The 16895-nt window shown below is 42.7% G+C and overlaps 1 protein-coding gene and 1 non-coding gene across 2 annotated transcripts in view; one reads left to right on the forward strand and one right to left on the reverse strand.

Annotated features, from left to right (window-relative positions):
• ADCY8 (adenylate cyclase 8) overlaps positions 1-16895 on the reverse strand; it is a 226090-nt gene that overhangs the window by 48589 nt on the left and 160606 nt on the right. Inside the window, exons 10-11 of the mRNA XM_035011958.1 lie at positions 2616-2817; positions 420-509 (exon numbers count right to left, since the gene is read on the reverse strand). Coding sequence (XP_034867849.1) covers positions 420-509; positions 2616-2817 — 292 coding nt within the window. The remainder of the gene's footprint in view (positions 1-419; positions 510-2615; positions 2818-16895) is intronic.
• On the forward strand, positions 15474-15580 carry LOC118015450. Its single transcript, XR_004680624.1, has one exon. It is a non-coding gene; the product is annotated as a U6 spliceosomal RNA (small nuclear RNA).

Here is a 16895-nt window from a genome sequence, read left to right on the forward strand (position 1 = left end):
CTTCCTTCCTTCCTCTCTCCCTCCCTTCCCCCTACCTCTCTTCCTTCCATCCCTTCTTCTTGAAGGCAGCAAATACCATTTGAGCCATAACTCTGCCCTACATTGGGAACAACAGCACATTCTGCTCTAGGATTTTGAGATGAGAAGGGGAAATGAGTAGGGGAGGGGGGGAAGGGGAAGAGGAAAATGGATAGAGGTACAGGTGAAGAAGGAAGAAAGGAGGAGGAAGAAGAAGGGAGAATCAGGAAAGGCTAGAAGTAGGGTGGGAAAGAGGCAGGGGAGAGAAGGAGAGGCAGAGAAGGGGGAGGAGGAAGAGGAGAGCAGGAGGAGGAGGGGCAGAAGAAGGAAGCAGGCCTTGTGTGGAGCTGGTGGAGGTACCTAGGCCCAAGTCTTGCCCAGGGGAGCTTGAGAATAAATACCTCTGGGTAGGAGCAGATATCTGTAAACACAGCTGAGGAATTGAAAGTCAGGTTCTTCAAGGGTATTGACTTGTCAAAATCACACCACAGCTGCGGATTAAAAAAAAAGAACAACAACAACAACGACAAAAAACAAAACAAAACAAAACAAAACAACACAGGAACAACAAAGTCAGTGTGAGTGCTGGGAACAAAGCAGTGTGCCGAGCTTCGAGCTTCGACAGGAGCCTGGGCACACCAGGCCCTATAGGGGGCTTCATTCCAGAATGGAGGTGCCAGCTGGGATCTCCTCCTTCATTTTAAAGAAGGTACTGGCTCAGAAAAAGCATTTGCAAGCCAGCCCCAAAGCCAGGTTAAGACAGCTCTGCTGGCCCCTTCATGTAGGGTCGGTGGAGAGTGCCTGTGGGGCTCTGAAGAGAGCCAGATGGCAGGAGAAAAGGTCTGGGGGATGCTCGCAGCCTGTCTCCTCATCAACAGCTAGGAGGATTCTAGGGATCTGAGGGGGGCACGTTTTCCAGAAAGACTCTTAGCATGAGGCGGGGCCGGTAAGGGGGGTGGTGGGCATTCCCTAGGCCAGAAACTGCGGCAGATTTTTGCGGTGCTCGGGAAAGAGTAGCTGCCATTGGCTGAACGCCTCCTCTGTGCCAGACACTTTGGACAAAAAAGCCTCACAACCACCTTGTGATGTAGCTACTGTTTTTATCCCCATTTTACAATAGAAAAATATGAAACTCCGAGAAGTAAAGTAACTTGTCTGGGATCACCGAGCTGGTAAGCGGTACAGCTGAGATTTGATGGCAGGTCTATCTGACTCCAAAGCCTCTGAACTTCCTGCTGCACCACTCTGGCCTGGGTGGTCCAGAGGTAACACTGACCTGAATCACTGAATTTATTTCCAGATCCTGCACCCCAGAAATACCTGATTCCTCAAGCCTTGAGATCCTGGCTACGCCTCCGCAGACCATGATCAATGCTCCTAAGCACTTCCACTTTCAATTGCAATAATCTATAAAATATTCGTTAGATGATGACTTTAATTAGATTAGGATTTTCCTTTTTCTTTATCCCATAGAATCCTTTCCTAGAAGGCCAACCACGGAGCTTGGGCAACATAGACTGTAAGTAATTACTGGGCCATTCTGGACAATGAATTTCAGGCAGTATAAGCCTCCAACTCACAGGCTGACAACTGTGGGAGTCCCCAGTTTGGGTCCCTGAACACGTGGAGACCCTCCCTCAGGCCCAAAGGGCACAATGATGGGCTCAGCCACAAGATGGATGCCTCCACTGGCCTCTCTCAATGTGCCAAGTTCAAAACCTGGAATCAGACAGATCACTCCTAAAATCTACACTAACTAAGTCTTGGACAACACAGACTGTTTGTATATACACAAAAAATGCTGTCGCTATCATGTTACCATTCTAGAGAGAAAATGAAATCATTAAAACATGGATCACCAAATTAAAAACAGTGATAAATATGGCAGCTAGAGAATCATCCAAGTTCCATGTGTCACATCCAATATGAACCCTTAGAAAGTCATAGGCAAGATCTCAAGCTTCCTGAAGTGCAGTTTCCTTACCCATTGCATGGGAACGGTAATACCTACCTGTAGCACATAGTAGGTGCTCAAGAAATGACAGCTCTTTTATTTCCACTCCCCACCCCACCCCCACTCCCAGAGATACAATTTAGCATTTGAGAATGAGCATGAGTCATGGAGTCAGACAGACCTTATTAGCAAGTTATTTCATGTCTCTGAGCCTCAGTTTCCTTAGCCATAAAGTGGGGATAAGGAGACTTACCTCACGGGGTTTATGTGAGGATTTATTAAGAAAAACACGTGCAGCTCCTCCTTCAGTGCATGGCACATAGCAGGTAGGTACTTAATTAAAGGGAACTTTGATTCACGATTATAATTGGTTGGGCACTGACAATATAGAAACTTTAGGGCGTTTACGCTCCTTTGGAGCAGATAACCACCCCCCCCCCTAGGAAAAAGACAATTTGCCACCAGTAAGATGCACAGCTCTGATAGTAGCCGCATCTCTGTTCTCTATCCCTAAGGTTGGGGCTGCACCAGGCACTTGAAGGTAAGTGGTACCAAGGCAATCAAAGAAGCTGCAGGCTCCATAAACCCTACATTCCTGCCTGCATGCGAGAAGCCAGAGGCTTGGTGGGTTTGGAATGCTTACGATATTCAAGATGGCGCCCAGGAAGTTAATCAAGATGGATGCAAAGATGATGACGTTCCGGGCCAAATAGGTCTCGTTAATCCAACAGCAAGTTTTCCGGAGGACGAGGGGCAAACACTTATAATCCTCTGCTGTGGTGATGAGGACCAGAGCCGAGTGCAGCATAATCAGGATGGAAAACTGGATGGCCATTGGCATCACCCTGCAGGGAAACCCAGAACGTTGGGTCACATGGCATCAATTGTCTGATCTTCACTCACTGGGCAACACTGGTAATCACATTCGTAACTACCCTTCCCCACCCCTGGCACCCAATAATTCTCCAAAGTTCTGTTTGTTGAAGAAAAATTAGCAGGAGACATTTTTATTACATCCATCCCTAGAATATTCTATCAAGAAACTTTGAAACGACCATGAAATATTTGGCATGATTTGTTGTTCCTGCCTTTTTTTTTTTTTTTTTTTTTTTTTTGCTTCTTCTATCATCATCTTTCTCACTAGGCAACTGTTGCCAAAGCAACATACCACTGGAATTTTATCTCAGTACCCAGGCTGTGGGAGGGACCCACATGCCCTTTCCCTTTGAGGTGTGTTTTATGAAACACTTTCCCTCTTGGTCTACTCTGGTGCCAAGAACTGAACTTGGCACCTGTTCCAAGTTGCTCAGTTTGGTTAGTGATTATCAAGGTTTGCAGGGAATATACTATGTGCCACTTGAGACATGGGTAAGGGTACAATTTGAGTTGTAGGTAGGAGAACTCATCCTTGCCCAAGGCTTCAACATCACTCCCAAGTATACATCTTGAGCTTCAAGGTCTCACCAAAGCTCTGTCCCATGGTAGCCCTGTCCGTTGGACACCTCTGCTGGGTGTCAGGCTGTTTCCAGCAACTTGGTGATCTCAAACTCCATCTCTGGAGGCATTTTTGACTGCTTCCTCTCCTTACCAACCAAACTCTCAGCAGGCATATTGCTTCTCCTTGGGAATTCATCCCTCGTTCTCTATTCTCTGTCCAGCCATTCGTGTCTCATTTCTCTACTTCTCTTTCAACCAGCCAACTGTTGCACATTGAAGGGTACCTTCATGGAAGTGGCCCTTCCCTCTCTACAGTGAAGTCCATCCATTTGGCTTTAGCATCTTCCACTGGTTGGTGCTCAATCAACATGCATTTAGTGAACAATGCCTTACTCTCATTCTGCTTGGATTATCATATATTTATTATTAATAACACTAGTGTCAGTAATGCACGGAGCTCTGACTGTGTGCTAGACAAAATGCTAAGCTCTTTACATAATAGCTGATTTCCATTCCCTGGTACAGACTTATGAAGTCTCTTGATCTCTCTTTTTTCAGGTGAAATTTAAGGCTAAGAGAAAAGCAATTTCCCAGAGGTCGCTGAGTTGGTTAGTGTTAGAGCTAAGATTTAAAGTCCACTGTGCCATTCTAATCATTTTGGTGAGTGACAGACCTCCCACGTGTGCTGTCATCTTTGTTTTGGATTCTGTGGTGTCATTTACTTATTCATTCAACAATCTTCTTCCCAGATACAGCGGTAGGCACTAGGACAGATCTTCCCCATCCTCTAGGAGATCATAATCTAGAGGAGAATATGGACATATACACGATGAACTATTGGATAATATGCTATGATCTATAAAGGGGTTTGAGCAACCAGCATTTAGAAAACAGGAAAAGGAACCAAGGGAGGCTTCACAAAAGAAGTGACATTTGGGTCAGGCCTTGGAAGTTGAAGAGAGGGTTTTAGGGAGGGAAAAGTAAGGAGCAGGAGAGTAAGAGTGACCAGTGTTTAGAAGTTCCACTAATCCAGGTGGTGAGGTTGTGGGGCTGGAGAGTGAGAGGGTCTCATACATGCTGTGTAGAAAGTTCTGCATGGAGGCGATGCTCAGATATTCCAGATGTTTAATCAGGAAGGACCGGGTCGGATCTGTGTATCGGAAGGGCAACCATGGTGGGAGATGAAGGATGGAGTGAAGAGAAGAGAAAGGGTTTAGAAGAGGTTTCGATAGTTGGCGCCTGAGTTACCAAGGGAGGGACATAAGCTAGCAGCACGGATAACTGGGAGGTTCGGGTAAAGACATGTCAATAATCCTAGTAAGTGTTTTTGGTATGTGTGTGGAGGTGTGTAGCAGAGTGGCGTCATTAAGGATCATACTCATGCTTTTACCATCTAAACTGGTAAATTCAGGAAGAGAAGCTGATCCATAGAGGATAAGGATGATGAATTTGATGTGGGGCCAGTTGAATTTCTGATGCTTGTGGGTCATCCAGCTAGAGACATGCAGATGGCTAGACAGTTGGAGGGACAGTTGTGGAATTCTGGGTCTGGAGTGAACAGGTGGTGGTTGAAGATCTGAGAAGGGAGGAGTTTGCCCAAGGAGGGTAAGGGGTAAGAGCACTACAGATGAAGCTACAGAAGAAGCTGATGGGCTGGAAGGAGAGAAGGCAGCAAAAGGAATTTAGGAAATGTAGTCAAATGAGCAGGAGAGAAAGAGTGCATGGCATCAGGACAGCCAGGAGGAAGACATTTGCAAGGGGGGTGGGTGGGTAACCAAGAGTGGCAAATCCCTCTGCATGCTCAAGCATCACAAAGGCTGACAAGTCGCTCTCCCCACAGCCCCAGCTTTTATTGTTGAAGGTTTTATATTTTCCTTTAAAAAAAAAATACTTGCACAGTTTTGGTTTTATAGATCACCTTGACAGGAAGTCTCTGCAGGAGTTCTAGATAAGAACAGAAGGTCTGTGTAGCAGTGGGTTCCCAGAGGGCTCTGGGCAGATGGGAAACTTCCCCCCAAACAGGCTGGAAACACACTCCTGAACAGCACACCATTATTCTGGGGCACCCAGGGGAGGCAAATGGAGGAGGATGGCTTTTGTCAGACAGTTCCCAGAGAAAAGGGGCCAATTTCGAGGCTGATGCATCTCGACACCGCGAGGCAGCCACCAAGAATATGAATGCCTTGTTTCAAAGTGTGAGGCAGAAGCAAAGCCGGCAAAGACGACGTTGAGAGTCGCTCAGCAGGAGCCTCAGACTCTTCTGCGGCCCCTGCTGCCATTCGGATAGTCTTCGGACCTCCATGGCAATGTGCAGGGCTGTGGGGGCTGCTCTGGGCTCCCACTCTAGCCTCTCCGCCCTCCATGGGCAACACTCAGGCATGTGACCTAAGGACTATGCTTCTTCTCCTGTGCTCTCTCCTGGGGAATGTCTCATTTATCCTTCAAGGCTCAGTTTTTCTCTGGATTCTTCCATGACACCTGCTATAGAGCTGAGCACACAGACAACACTCAATAAACACTCACTGACGTACACTTTTTTGGGGAAAGAAGATGCTGTTCCTCCCCTCACCAGCCTTCATAGGGAAAGGGATTCCCGGCCACCCTCCTGCCCCTCTACCTGCCCCCAACCTCTGGAAGGAGTCTGCCATTGGCCTGATCAGAGCCTATCCCGGATGTTCAGGGGACCTGGCTCTTCTTGGAAGGCAGGGCCAGTGTTAAAGTTCAAGGTTTATCCGAAGTTCTGCTGCTGGCCCTCCCCTCCTTGTAGATCCACTAAGATGGTTGGGAAGCCAGAACCAGGACCTTCTCTGTAAGAAGAAGACTAGCCATCTCCTCCTGAGCAACGAGGCTCAGGTGTCCCCAGGAAGTACCAATAGGCAACTGCCCAGATCTTCTCTGTTCCTTTGGCGATGGGAGGGTGCGCCTCACATTGGTCTTCTTCGGCATCACAGCAGTGAGATCCCACACTGGCATGGGAAGGTGGAGCAGGGGACACAAGGAGAGAGCCAGGAGATTCAGAATGGACACCATGTGGTCTCTTGACTTCAACCACATTCTGTATTCCAGCCTTTACCATAAGTTTTGCACAGGCAAAGCAAGCATTTGCTTGGCAATTTACAAAACTGACACTTTGTTGCCCATTTAGCTATTGTGCTTCTGGGTTGACTTTTGGTGGGGTGTTTTGGTATGCTGGTGGGCTGTGTGTGGGATTGGCCCACAGAACCCACCTCTGCCCCAACACCATTTTAAGTGATCAGCACTTCCTTCTGGGTTCACTGAAACAAAGGAAAGGGAGGAGCTGTGGACTGAGGGCTTGTGTTTCCCCAAATGTGGATCTTGAATCGTAATGCCCAATGTGATGGTATTTGGAGGTGGGGCACTGGAGGTGATGAGGTCACGAGGGTGGAGCCCTCATGAATGGGGCCAATGCCCTCATAAAAGAGGCCCCCCGAGAGCTCCTTGGCCCCGTCCTCAACGTGAGGACACACGTACAAACTAGGCAGAGAGGGCTCTCACCAGACACAGAATGTGCCAGTGTCTTGATCTTGGACTTCCAGCCTCCAGAACTGTGAGAACTGTGTGAGCTGTTTATAAGCCCGCAGTCCGTAGTATTTTGTGACAGCTCCTAAAGGAGCTAAGACAGGAGGTAAAAGACGGGCATGTGGGTTAGTGAGTGGCAAGAGCGAACAAAACCCTGGGTGTCTGAACCCATAGCTCCAAAACCTAACCAGTGGCACAGCCTTGGGCAAGGTAACTAACTCTTCTGAGTATCATATTTTTAGTCTGCAAAACCAGAATTATTAAGCCCACTTTTTAAGGAGGCTCTGAGGTTAAAGTAATAAAGCAGTATGCTTAGCACATAAGACGAACTCAAAGAAACATTAGTTCTCCTCTCTTCACAGTGAAATCCAGAAAACCAATGGGAAGGGTATTAATTATAAGATGTGAGATGCGGGCGCTGCCTATAAAATTCCTCTAAGAATCTCTGCAGCAGCTCTTCAGCTATCATCTCCTGCACACATCAACATTGTAGCAACCAGTTGTCGTTTTTTAATCTAACTATAAAACTACTTAGGCGTCCAGGGGTTCTGAATTGGCTTTGCATTGTTGGTGTCCATAGAGGAAAGGAAACCTCTCATTTCTGAAATCAATCTGAAAGAAATGATAAGGGATTTGCAAACAGCTCTCTCCAAATCATTTCTAGACATTAAGTTCTAATTGCTCCCCATAGTCTGTCTTTAAAACAGAGTGTGGGTTGGTATCACAACTGGGTGTTTGCTGGGGAGGTGGGGATCAATGGGGATGAGTGAACAGCCTCTACCAGCTTGGGGTGCAGTAGGAAACAGAAAGTCGGATCATACCCAAAGATGATATTTATACCACCTTTCAGAATCTGCAAAGAGCCTATGAGTACAATAGTACGTCTGAGCCTCATAGCAACCCTGAGAGGTAGGTATTCTTAGCCACTTCAACAGATGAAAATACTATGGCTCAGGAAAGGGAAGGGAACCAGAATTTATCAAAATGGATATGGTTCTTTTAATTCTCACAGCAACCTTGGGAAATGGGGATTGTTATTCCCATTTTACAGATGAGAAAATCGAGGCTCCGGAGAGGTCAAATATGTACATACAGCTAGTGAGATGCACAGAAAGTAGTAAGACCCAGGGCCTCTTTCTTTCTTTTTTCCTAGCCTCCCTCTTTTCTTGCATATTTTCTCTTTCGCCTTCTTTCCTTCCCACTTCCCCACCTTCCTTGCTGTCTGTCCTCCACCCTGTCATCACCATGCTTGCAGACTGAGCTACACTGTTCTATAATCAAAAAGATATTATCTGTTCTTTCCTCAGTTTACCCCTCTGGGAGAGGAACATCTGCGAGCATGAGGAAATTAGAGCAAAGAGCCAAGCGAGCACTATGCAGGCCAGGGTCCATTACACTTTGCTTTGGGGGCTGAGAGTCGGCTGTGGTCATATGAGGAGAGCCTGCCTCCCCTGCTAAAAATTCCATGATGGAAGAAATGTCAGTGAAAGGCACCTGCCATCTGTTTAGTCACAAAAGATCAATCAGACACAAAATGAGCTGAAGAGGAAACAAGCACACATTGATGAAAGCTTGTGCCATGTCTGGGGCAAAGGGGCCCCTCAGTCCCCACAACATGTGGCCTGTCTGGTCAGAGATCGGCTTGGGATGTTTTCTTCATTGTCAGTTTTTTCTCTTCAGCTGTGCAAGTGAGCTCAGGATGTTGGCTGGTATTTCAGCTTGCACCCCAGAGTCAGAGACTACTGCCCACCAGCTGCTGCCCAAGGAACCAGGTCTCTTCCCCTGAAGCCAGGAATCGGGCATCAGGGCTGGCTCACCTCCCTGGTCAAGGCCGTTGGGAAGGGAGCCTGCCCGGGCCACGAGAAGTGCCATACTCCCTTCCTCTTTGGCACAGTGACCCCTTCTGTCCCAGTGCTAGTCCAGACCCTCAGGTCCGCCCTGGGCTCCTCTCAGTCTCCCATTCCCCACAACCCAGTCCATCTCTGCCTTAACTATCTGGCAAATTTTTCCTCTCTGGTCCCCCCCACCTCCATGACCACCACCACCACCTTGTCCCTACCATTTCTCACCCCAGAGTTTTGCACCTGCCTTCTACTGGTCTCCCCAACCATAGGCCCTTCCACCTTTCCATTTTCCATGTTAGTGTGATCCTTCACAAATTTGACCTCATCACTGCTTCAGTGAAAAGCTTCGATAATATCTTCTCTGCCAACCTGTCACAATTCCTCAGCAAGGCTTACAAACCCCTCACCTTCAGACACTCACTTTCCAGTCTCCCCGCCCCCTCCATCTCAGTCCTCTTCTGGACCTGGCAAGTCCTTCAGGAGGGGGTTGAGATGACAGTGTCACCTCCTCTGGGATGACTGCCTTGATCTGTTTTCCTCACCTCACTCCTACACATCCTCTTCCACCTTATACTTGCCCTACCGTAAGAGTCTTTGTACCATATTCTAGCTGTTCGGCTAATTGCCTTTCCCCCCATCAGACCGTGAGCTTTATGATGGTAGGGACCAGGACTGGGTACCTGCAGTGTCCAGCATGGTGTCCAGCACAAACAGGCACATAAAGGATGTTTGTTGGGAATCCAGGAGTCGGGAGGGAGCATCCACCAGATAGGGCCCTTCTTGGCCCCCAACTCTCCACTGGCAGGAGTCAAGAGGGGAGTCCAGGGAGTTTGGGTGAATCTGACAAGACCCTGCCATCACTCACAGCTCACCACCCTGAGACCATCCCTGAGACTTGAGGCCGCACATAGTTCTTGGGGAGGCGGGATGCCCATCCTCTTATGGCACTCCCTGGTACCTTTCCTGATTCATTCATTCACTGCAATAGCAAATACAGATCTGCATACATAGTATATATGTTATCTATATGCAGGGCATAAACATATCTACATATGTACCTCTATATAGCATATAATTAGCTACATAGATGGCATCTACATCTAGACATATGCATATATTTTGATTATTTCTTTGACTCCTACCACTAGATTATAAGATCCAGGAGAGCACTTTTTTTGTCTTTTTTGTTCATTGATAGATTCCCAGCATCTAACGCACGTCTGGCTCATAATAGGCATTCAATTTAGCAGAGGTACAGTCTTTCGTTCTCTCCCTCTCTCTCTCACTAAAGACTTTAAATTGTAAAATGAAGCATAAACACAGAAAACCACACCAGAGTATAGCTTAATTAGCTATTATAATATGTCCGCCTTTGTAATGACCACTGAGTTCACAAAACAGAACTTTGTTGGGCACTCTGAAAGCCCATCCCCAGGCTCCGTTATAACCCTCTCTCCTACCCTCAATCAATCACTTTCCTTTCCTTTATAGTTTTATCATCTATATTTAGACAGTACAGTTTAGTTGTGCTCATTTTTAAATTAAATTGTTTTATCAAGTCTTCCAAAAAATCTGCAGGCTCTCTCTTTATCCCTTTATTTTCTTCACAATGTCTTTATTGAAGAATATGTGCCCTTGACCTGTAGCATTTCCCACTGCCTGGATTTTACTTTTGCAGACTCATTCAACGTCCTTTATCCTCCATGATTCCCGCAAATTGGAAGCTGGATTCAAAGGCCTGATCAGACTTAGGTTTAATCCTTTCGGTAAGACTATAAACATGTTATGTTCTTCTCCCATCAGGAGACAAGGCTGTCTCTCCTTTTGTGTTAATAATGTCCTCTGATGTTCAATTCTTAGATCCATTAATTCATTGGGATGTTGGAAAATGGCAGTATTTTAATTCTAAAATTTCTTTAAAAACTATTAGCATGAATAATTTTATGATGTTTCACTCACCTACTATTTGGTGAGTTCGTGGTACACTTCATGCCTGAAAGACAGAAAACATCTTTCTTTCTTTCTCTCTTTCTTTCCTTCCTCCCTCCCTTTCTTTCTTTTTCTTTTGTTCTTTCCAAGATAACCAATCAGTTCTCTATCATCCATCTAACTTCTAAAAATGTCATTATAAACTCATAAAGTTAAAAATAATTGCTGGGTTTTCATTGACTGTTTTAACAATTATCCATACTGAAGCTCAGGTTATTCCATCTTGGAACAATGAGAACTTCTTCAGTGTGGCTTCCAAGTCCTTTAGACATGGTGAATAAACTTGATGGCTTCCTTATTTTTTAATAGGACAAGATGTTCCAGGCTTGTCTTGTATATTTCCAGCCCTGGAATCATACATATCTCCAAAAATTTTTTTAAATAAAAACTGGAATACTATTTCAACAGCACAGTCTGGGCCCTTGTTAGGCTCATAGATACTGGGTTGGACATTCTTGATAGGATTTTCCATGTTCATATCTCCAATCCAGGATACCACTTTCAACTTTAGTTGTTATATCTCCTTAGGCTCTACTCACTGTGACAGTTTCTTAGACTTCTCTTGCTTTAAAGACCTTGACAGTTGTGAAGAGTACTGACCAGGTATATTGTAGAATGTTTTTCAGTTGGAATTTGTCCTTTTTTTCCCCTATGATTAGGTTATGGGTTTTTGAGAGGGAGACCACAGTGGTTATGTGCCATTCTCATTCAACATGACTTATCACTGTTGATATTAATCTTCATCAGCTGACTGAGAGCATTTGTCATGTTTCTCCAGGCTTTCTCTCCATCCATACTGTACTCTTCAGAAGGAAGTTACGTTCAGCATAGCCACATGCCCCCCCACGGGAGCAGGGAGTTAAATTCTACCATTGAGGACAGAGTATCTACATAAATTATTTGAGATTTTTCTGAATGGGAGATTTATCTATTCTTAGTTAATTTATTCATTCAATCATTTATTTCTATCAGTACCAACCCATAGATATTTATTTTATATTTTAGCTTTTAGCCCAATTCTATTTTATTTATTTTCTTATTCAAGTTGTTCCATCTTTGGCTCCTGAGAGTTCTTTCAGTTGACTCCTGTGTCCCTTGACATTCTCCCATCATTGTGTGTGTGTGTGTGGTCTGTGTATTTTAATACTTCCTCATCATTATTAATAGGTATGTGGCGGTATAGTGTCATTATTTTAATTTGCATTTCTCTAATGGAAAATGATATTGAGCATCTTTCTCATATGCTTTTTTTTCTTTCAAGATTTTATTTATTTGACAGAAAGACACACAGCGAGAGAGGGAACACAAGCAGGGGTAGTGGGAGAGAGAGAAGCAGGCTTCCCGCTGAGCAGGGAGCCTGATGCGGGGCTTGATCCCAGGACCCTGGGATCATGACCTGAGCCGAAGGCAGACGCTTAACGACAGAGCCACTGGGGCGCCCCTCATATGCTGTTTTGATATTTGTGTATCTTCTTTGGTGAAGTGTCTGTTCAGATCTTTTGCCTATTTTAAAAGTTGGGTTGTTTGTTTTGTTATTGTTGAGTTTTGAGAGTTCTCTGTGTATCTTGGATGCAAGTCCTTTATCAGATATGTGAGTTACAAATGTTGTCTTCTAATTTGTGGCTTGAGTTTTCATTCTCTGAACAATGTTTTTCACACAGCAGAAAATTTAATTTTAATAAAGTCCAACTTGTCAATTTTTTCTTTCATGGATCATGATTTTGGCATTAGATCTAAAAACTCACAACCAAATGCAAGATCACAAATTTCTCCCATGTTCTTTTCTAGAACTCTTATAATTTTGCACTTAGGTGTATGAACTATTTCCAGTTATTTTTGTGAAAGGTGTAAGGTTTGTGTATAGGTTCTTTTTTGTTTTCATATGGACATCCAATTTTTCTAGTACCATTTGTTGAAAAAGTATCCTTTCTCCATTGAATTGACTTTGCACCTTGTCACAGACCAGTTGATTATTATATATATATATATATATATATATATATATATATATATATTACTGTGAGTCTATTTCTGGGCTCACTCTTCTTTTGAACTATGTGTCTATTCTTTCTTCAATATCACACTCTCTTGATTACTATAGCTTTATATTTTCTTAAAATTAAGTGGTGTGAATACTCTAGTTTGGGTGGATTTTTTTTTTTTTTGGTATTTTATTGGTTATGCTACAGCCTTTGTGTTCTCATATAAACTTCAGCATCAGTTTGTTGAAATCTATAAACTAGCTTGCTGGGATTTTGAGTGATACCGAATTGAATCTATAGATCAAGTTGGGAAGAACTGACATCTTAGTAATATCAGGTCCTTCAATCCATGAACATAGAATTTATTTACATATTTTTTGACTTATTTCATTGGTGTTTTTTAGTTTTATGTATACAGATCTTATACATATGTTGTTAGATCTATACCTAAGTATTTAATTTTTGATGATTTAAAAATAGTTTCTTTAACTTTAAATGCTAATTTTTAATTGGTGTTATATGGGAAAGCAATTGACTTTTATATATTGACTTTGTATGCTGTGAGCTTGCTACACTTGCTCATTAGTTTTAGGAGGTTTTCTTGGTGGCTTTTTTTTTTTTTTTTTGGATTTTCTACATAGACAGTCATGTCATTTGCAGATACACCTAGTTTTATTTCTTCCTTTCCCATATGTATACCTTTTATTCCTTTTTGATGTCCTATTTTACTAGCAAGAATGTGTAATATGATGTTAAGTAATTATAGTGAGATAGTACATTCTTGTCTTGTTTCTGATATTAAGGGGAAAGGTTCCTGTCTATCACCACTAAGGATGATGCTAGCTATAGGTTCTTTGTAGACTGTGTTTACCAAGTTAAGGAAGTTCCCTTCTATTCCTAGTTTTCTGAGAGTTTTTACTTTAAATAGGCATTGGATTTTGTCAAATGTTTTTTTCTGCATCAATTGATGTGATCGTATGATTTTTCTTCTTTAGCTTGTTGATAGGGTGGATTACACTGATTTTCAAATGCTGAATAAGTCTTGCCTATCTGCAATATAGGCTATTTGGTTATGGTGTATTATTATTTTCACACATTGTTGGATTTGATTTGCTAACATTTTGTTGAGAATTTTTGTGTCTCTGTTGATGAAAGATATTGGTCTGTAGTTCTCCTTTATTTCAAAGTCTTTACTGGATTTTGGTATTAGGATAATGCTGACCTCATAAAATGAGTTAAGAACTGTTCCTTCCACCTCTAATTTTTGGAAGAGATTGTGTAGAATTGGTATTTTTTCTTTAAATCTTTGGTAGAATTCACCAGTGAAACCATTTAGGTCTGGTGTTTTATTTTTTTAGTCAGTTTTAAAATCACTGACTCCATTTCTTTAATCGATATAGGGCTATTCAGGTTAGCCTTTTCTTCTTGTGTGGATCTGGGTAGTTTGTGTCTCATTCAACAAATTGGTCTATGTCATCTCAGTCATCAAATTTATGGGCATATATTCTTTTATTATCATTTTAATGCCCCTGGGATCAGTAGTGAATACCTTTCTTTCACTTATGATACTGGTAATTTGTGTGCGTGACACTTTCTTTGCCTCTCTCTTCTGTTTACTTGGCCAGGGGGTTATTGATTTTATTGATATTTTCAAAGAACCAGATTTCAGTTTTGTTGATTTTTCTATTATTTTCCTGTTTCCAAATTCATTGATTTCTGACCTAATTTATATGATTTCTTATTTTCTACTTGTTTTAGGTTTAAATTCCTTTTCTTTCTCTGGTTTCCCAAGGTAGAACTTAGATTATTGATTTTTAGATCCTTCTCTTGTCATATATGCATTGATTACTGTAAATTTCCCTCTAAGCACTGCTTTCATTGCATCTTACAAATTTTGACAAATTGTATTTTCATTTTCACTTAGGTGAAAATATTTTGAAATTTCTCTTGAGATTTCTTTTTTATCCCATGTGTTATTTAATCTTCATGTATTTTGACACTCTCTTCATAGGTAGATACAAGACATAACATACATATTGTTATGTATTCTTTGAGAAGTGATTTTTTTTTATCATGATATAATGTCCTCTTCACCGCTGATAATTTTCCTTGTTCTGAGTTTACTCTGACTAAAATTAGTACAGTTACTACAGCTTTCTTTTGATTAGTGTTAGCATAGTATATCTTTCTCCATCCCTTTACTTTTAACATATTTTTTTTTTTAAAGATTTTATTTATTTATTTGACAGAGAGAGACACAGCGAGAGAGGGAACACAAGCAGGGGGAGTGGAGGAGGGAGAAGCAGGCTTCCCGCTGAGCAGGGAGCCCGATGCGGGGCTCGATCCCAGGACCCTGGGATCATGACCTGAGCCGAAGGCAGACGCTTAACGACTGAGCCACCCAGGCACCCCTACTTTTAACATATTTGATTTTCTATGTTTAAAGTGAGTTCTTAAATACTTTGACCTGTTTTTTTTTTTTCACTTATTTTTTTCCTTTATATTTAGTTTGAGAGTTCGTTGACCTATATTCAAGCTCCCTGATTCTTTCCTTGGCCTTGTTGTGTCTACTGATGAGCCCATTCATTATTTCTGTTGCAGTGTTTTTATTTCTAGCACTTCCGTTTGATTCTTTCTTAGAGTTTTCTACTTATACTGCCCATCTGTTCTTGCATGGTGTCTAATTTTTCCATTAGAACTTACTATATTGTACTTACTGCAGCAGCACATATACTAAAACTGGAACAATACAGAGAAGATTAGCATGGCCTCTGTGCAAGCATGACGTGCAAATTTGTGAAGAACACTCAATACCTTAAAAATAGTTATTTTAAATTCTCTTTCTGATAATTTCAGCATCTTTGTCATCCCTGAGTCTGATTCTAATGATTGCTTTGTCTCTTCTTTCCTTTTGGCATACCTTGTAATTTTTTTGTTGAAAACTGGTCACATTGTATGAGGTTTGAGAAACTGAGGCGAATTGATCTTTACTGTGAGGATTTAAGTAAATCTCCTTGGAGATTTCAGTTTTGTTGATTTTTCTATTGGAGTTGGGCTACATTTAGTGTTTTCAGTAGCTATGTATGTACCAGTGGCTTCATATTCCTCTTGTGTCCTTGTTTTTGTCTCCCCTCTTGAACTGGGCTCCCCTGAGAACTCCTCCTCAGAAAGAGTCTGTGTCTTGCAGTTCTTTCAGCTATAGTCCACCATTAATTTTCTGGATTCTTGTCAGTGTGGTGGGAAAGTGTGGGGGAGGGCGCTCCGCCTTTTACACTTCTTTTTTATTAAAAAAATTCTTCCTTTTTACCTTCTGTTCCTTTTAAGACACTATTTGCGTCTTTATGTGCTCTGTATTCCCTCTTCTTAGGTCCTCATTTCCGAAATGTATCTTTCTTTTCATTTTTATTTCCTTCCTGAGCTATCTTATTGAATTTCTAAGTTTTTCTACTTCTGGTTTAGGTTGTTAATTCGTGTCTTGAACCACATGAGATGCTTCAATTCTTTTGAGGTAGTAGGTTGTAGATTTGATATATGCTGTGGGGCTGTATTTTTGGAACGTTTTCATCGACTGTAAGGGTATCGATCTACTTTTTTCCCTCTTTTTTCTGATAATAGCTTGGTATGGGATTGCCACCAATATGATTTGTTGCTCATTTTTGTGTCAAGTTAACTTTGCTGAACTTCCAGAAATAAGTGTGGTTTAGGAGAGTTTATTTTTTAACTCTACAGAGCTCTCTCTTTGGTTGCTTTCATGTGGTGTTCAAAAGCGTGACGGCTACATTCTCTTTCCACTTTTACAATGACCCTGGCTTTTCTTCTTCTCTATAGTCTTTATTGTGAGTTCTCCTGATGCCCCTCACACAGATCCTTCCAAGGCGCTCTCTTGCGGGGGAGACGGGTGGTTGGTCTGGCAGGTTCCCAGTGTGTGACAGTTTCAGCTCTTCAGAACTTACTGTGGGCCTTTGCACTCACTGGATGCCAGACTGGGCAAACCCCTCCTGCTTCCAGCTGCTTTCTCAGTTTGCCCTGCGGTACTTCCATCTATTGGCTGCACTGGGGCTCTTTTGTTCTCAGACGTGACAGATGCCTACTTGCTTGTTTCTGATTCCTCCTACATGGATGCTGATGTCA

The sequence above is a fragment of the Mirounga leonina genome, unplaced genomic scaffold (assembly GCF_011800145.1).
Source record: "Mirounga leonina isolate KUSES-001 unplaced genomic scaffold, KU_Mleo_1.0 Mir_165, whole genome shotgun sequence".
Taxonomy (NCBI): Eukaryota; Metazoa; Chordata; class Mammalia; order Carnivora; family Phocidae; genus Mirounga; species Mirounga leonina.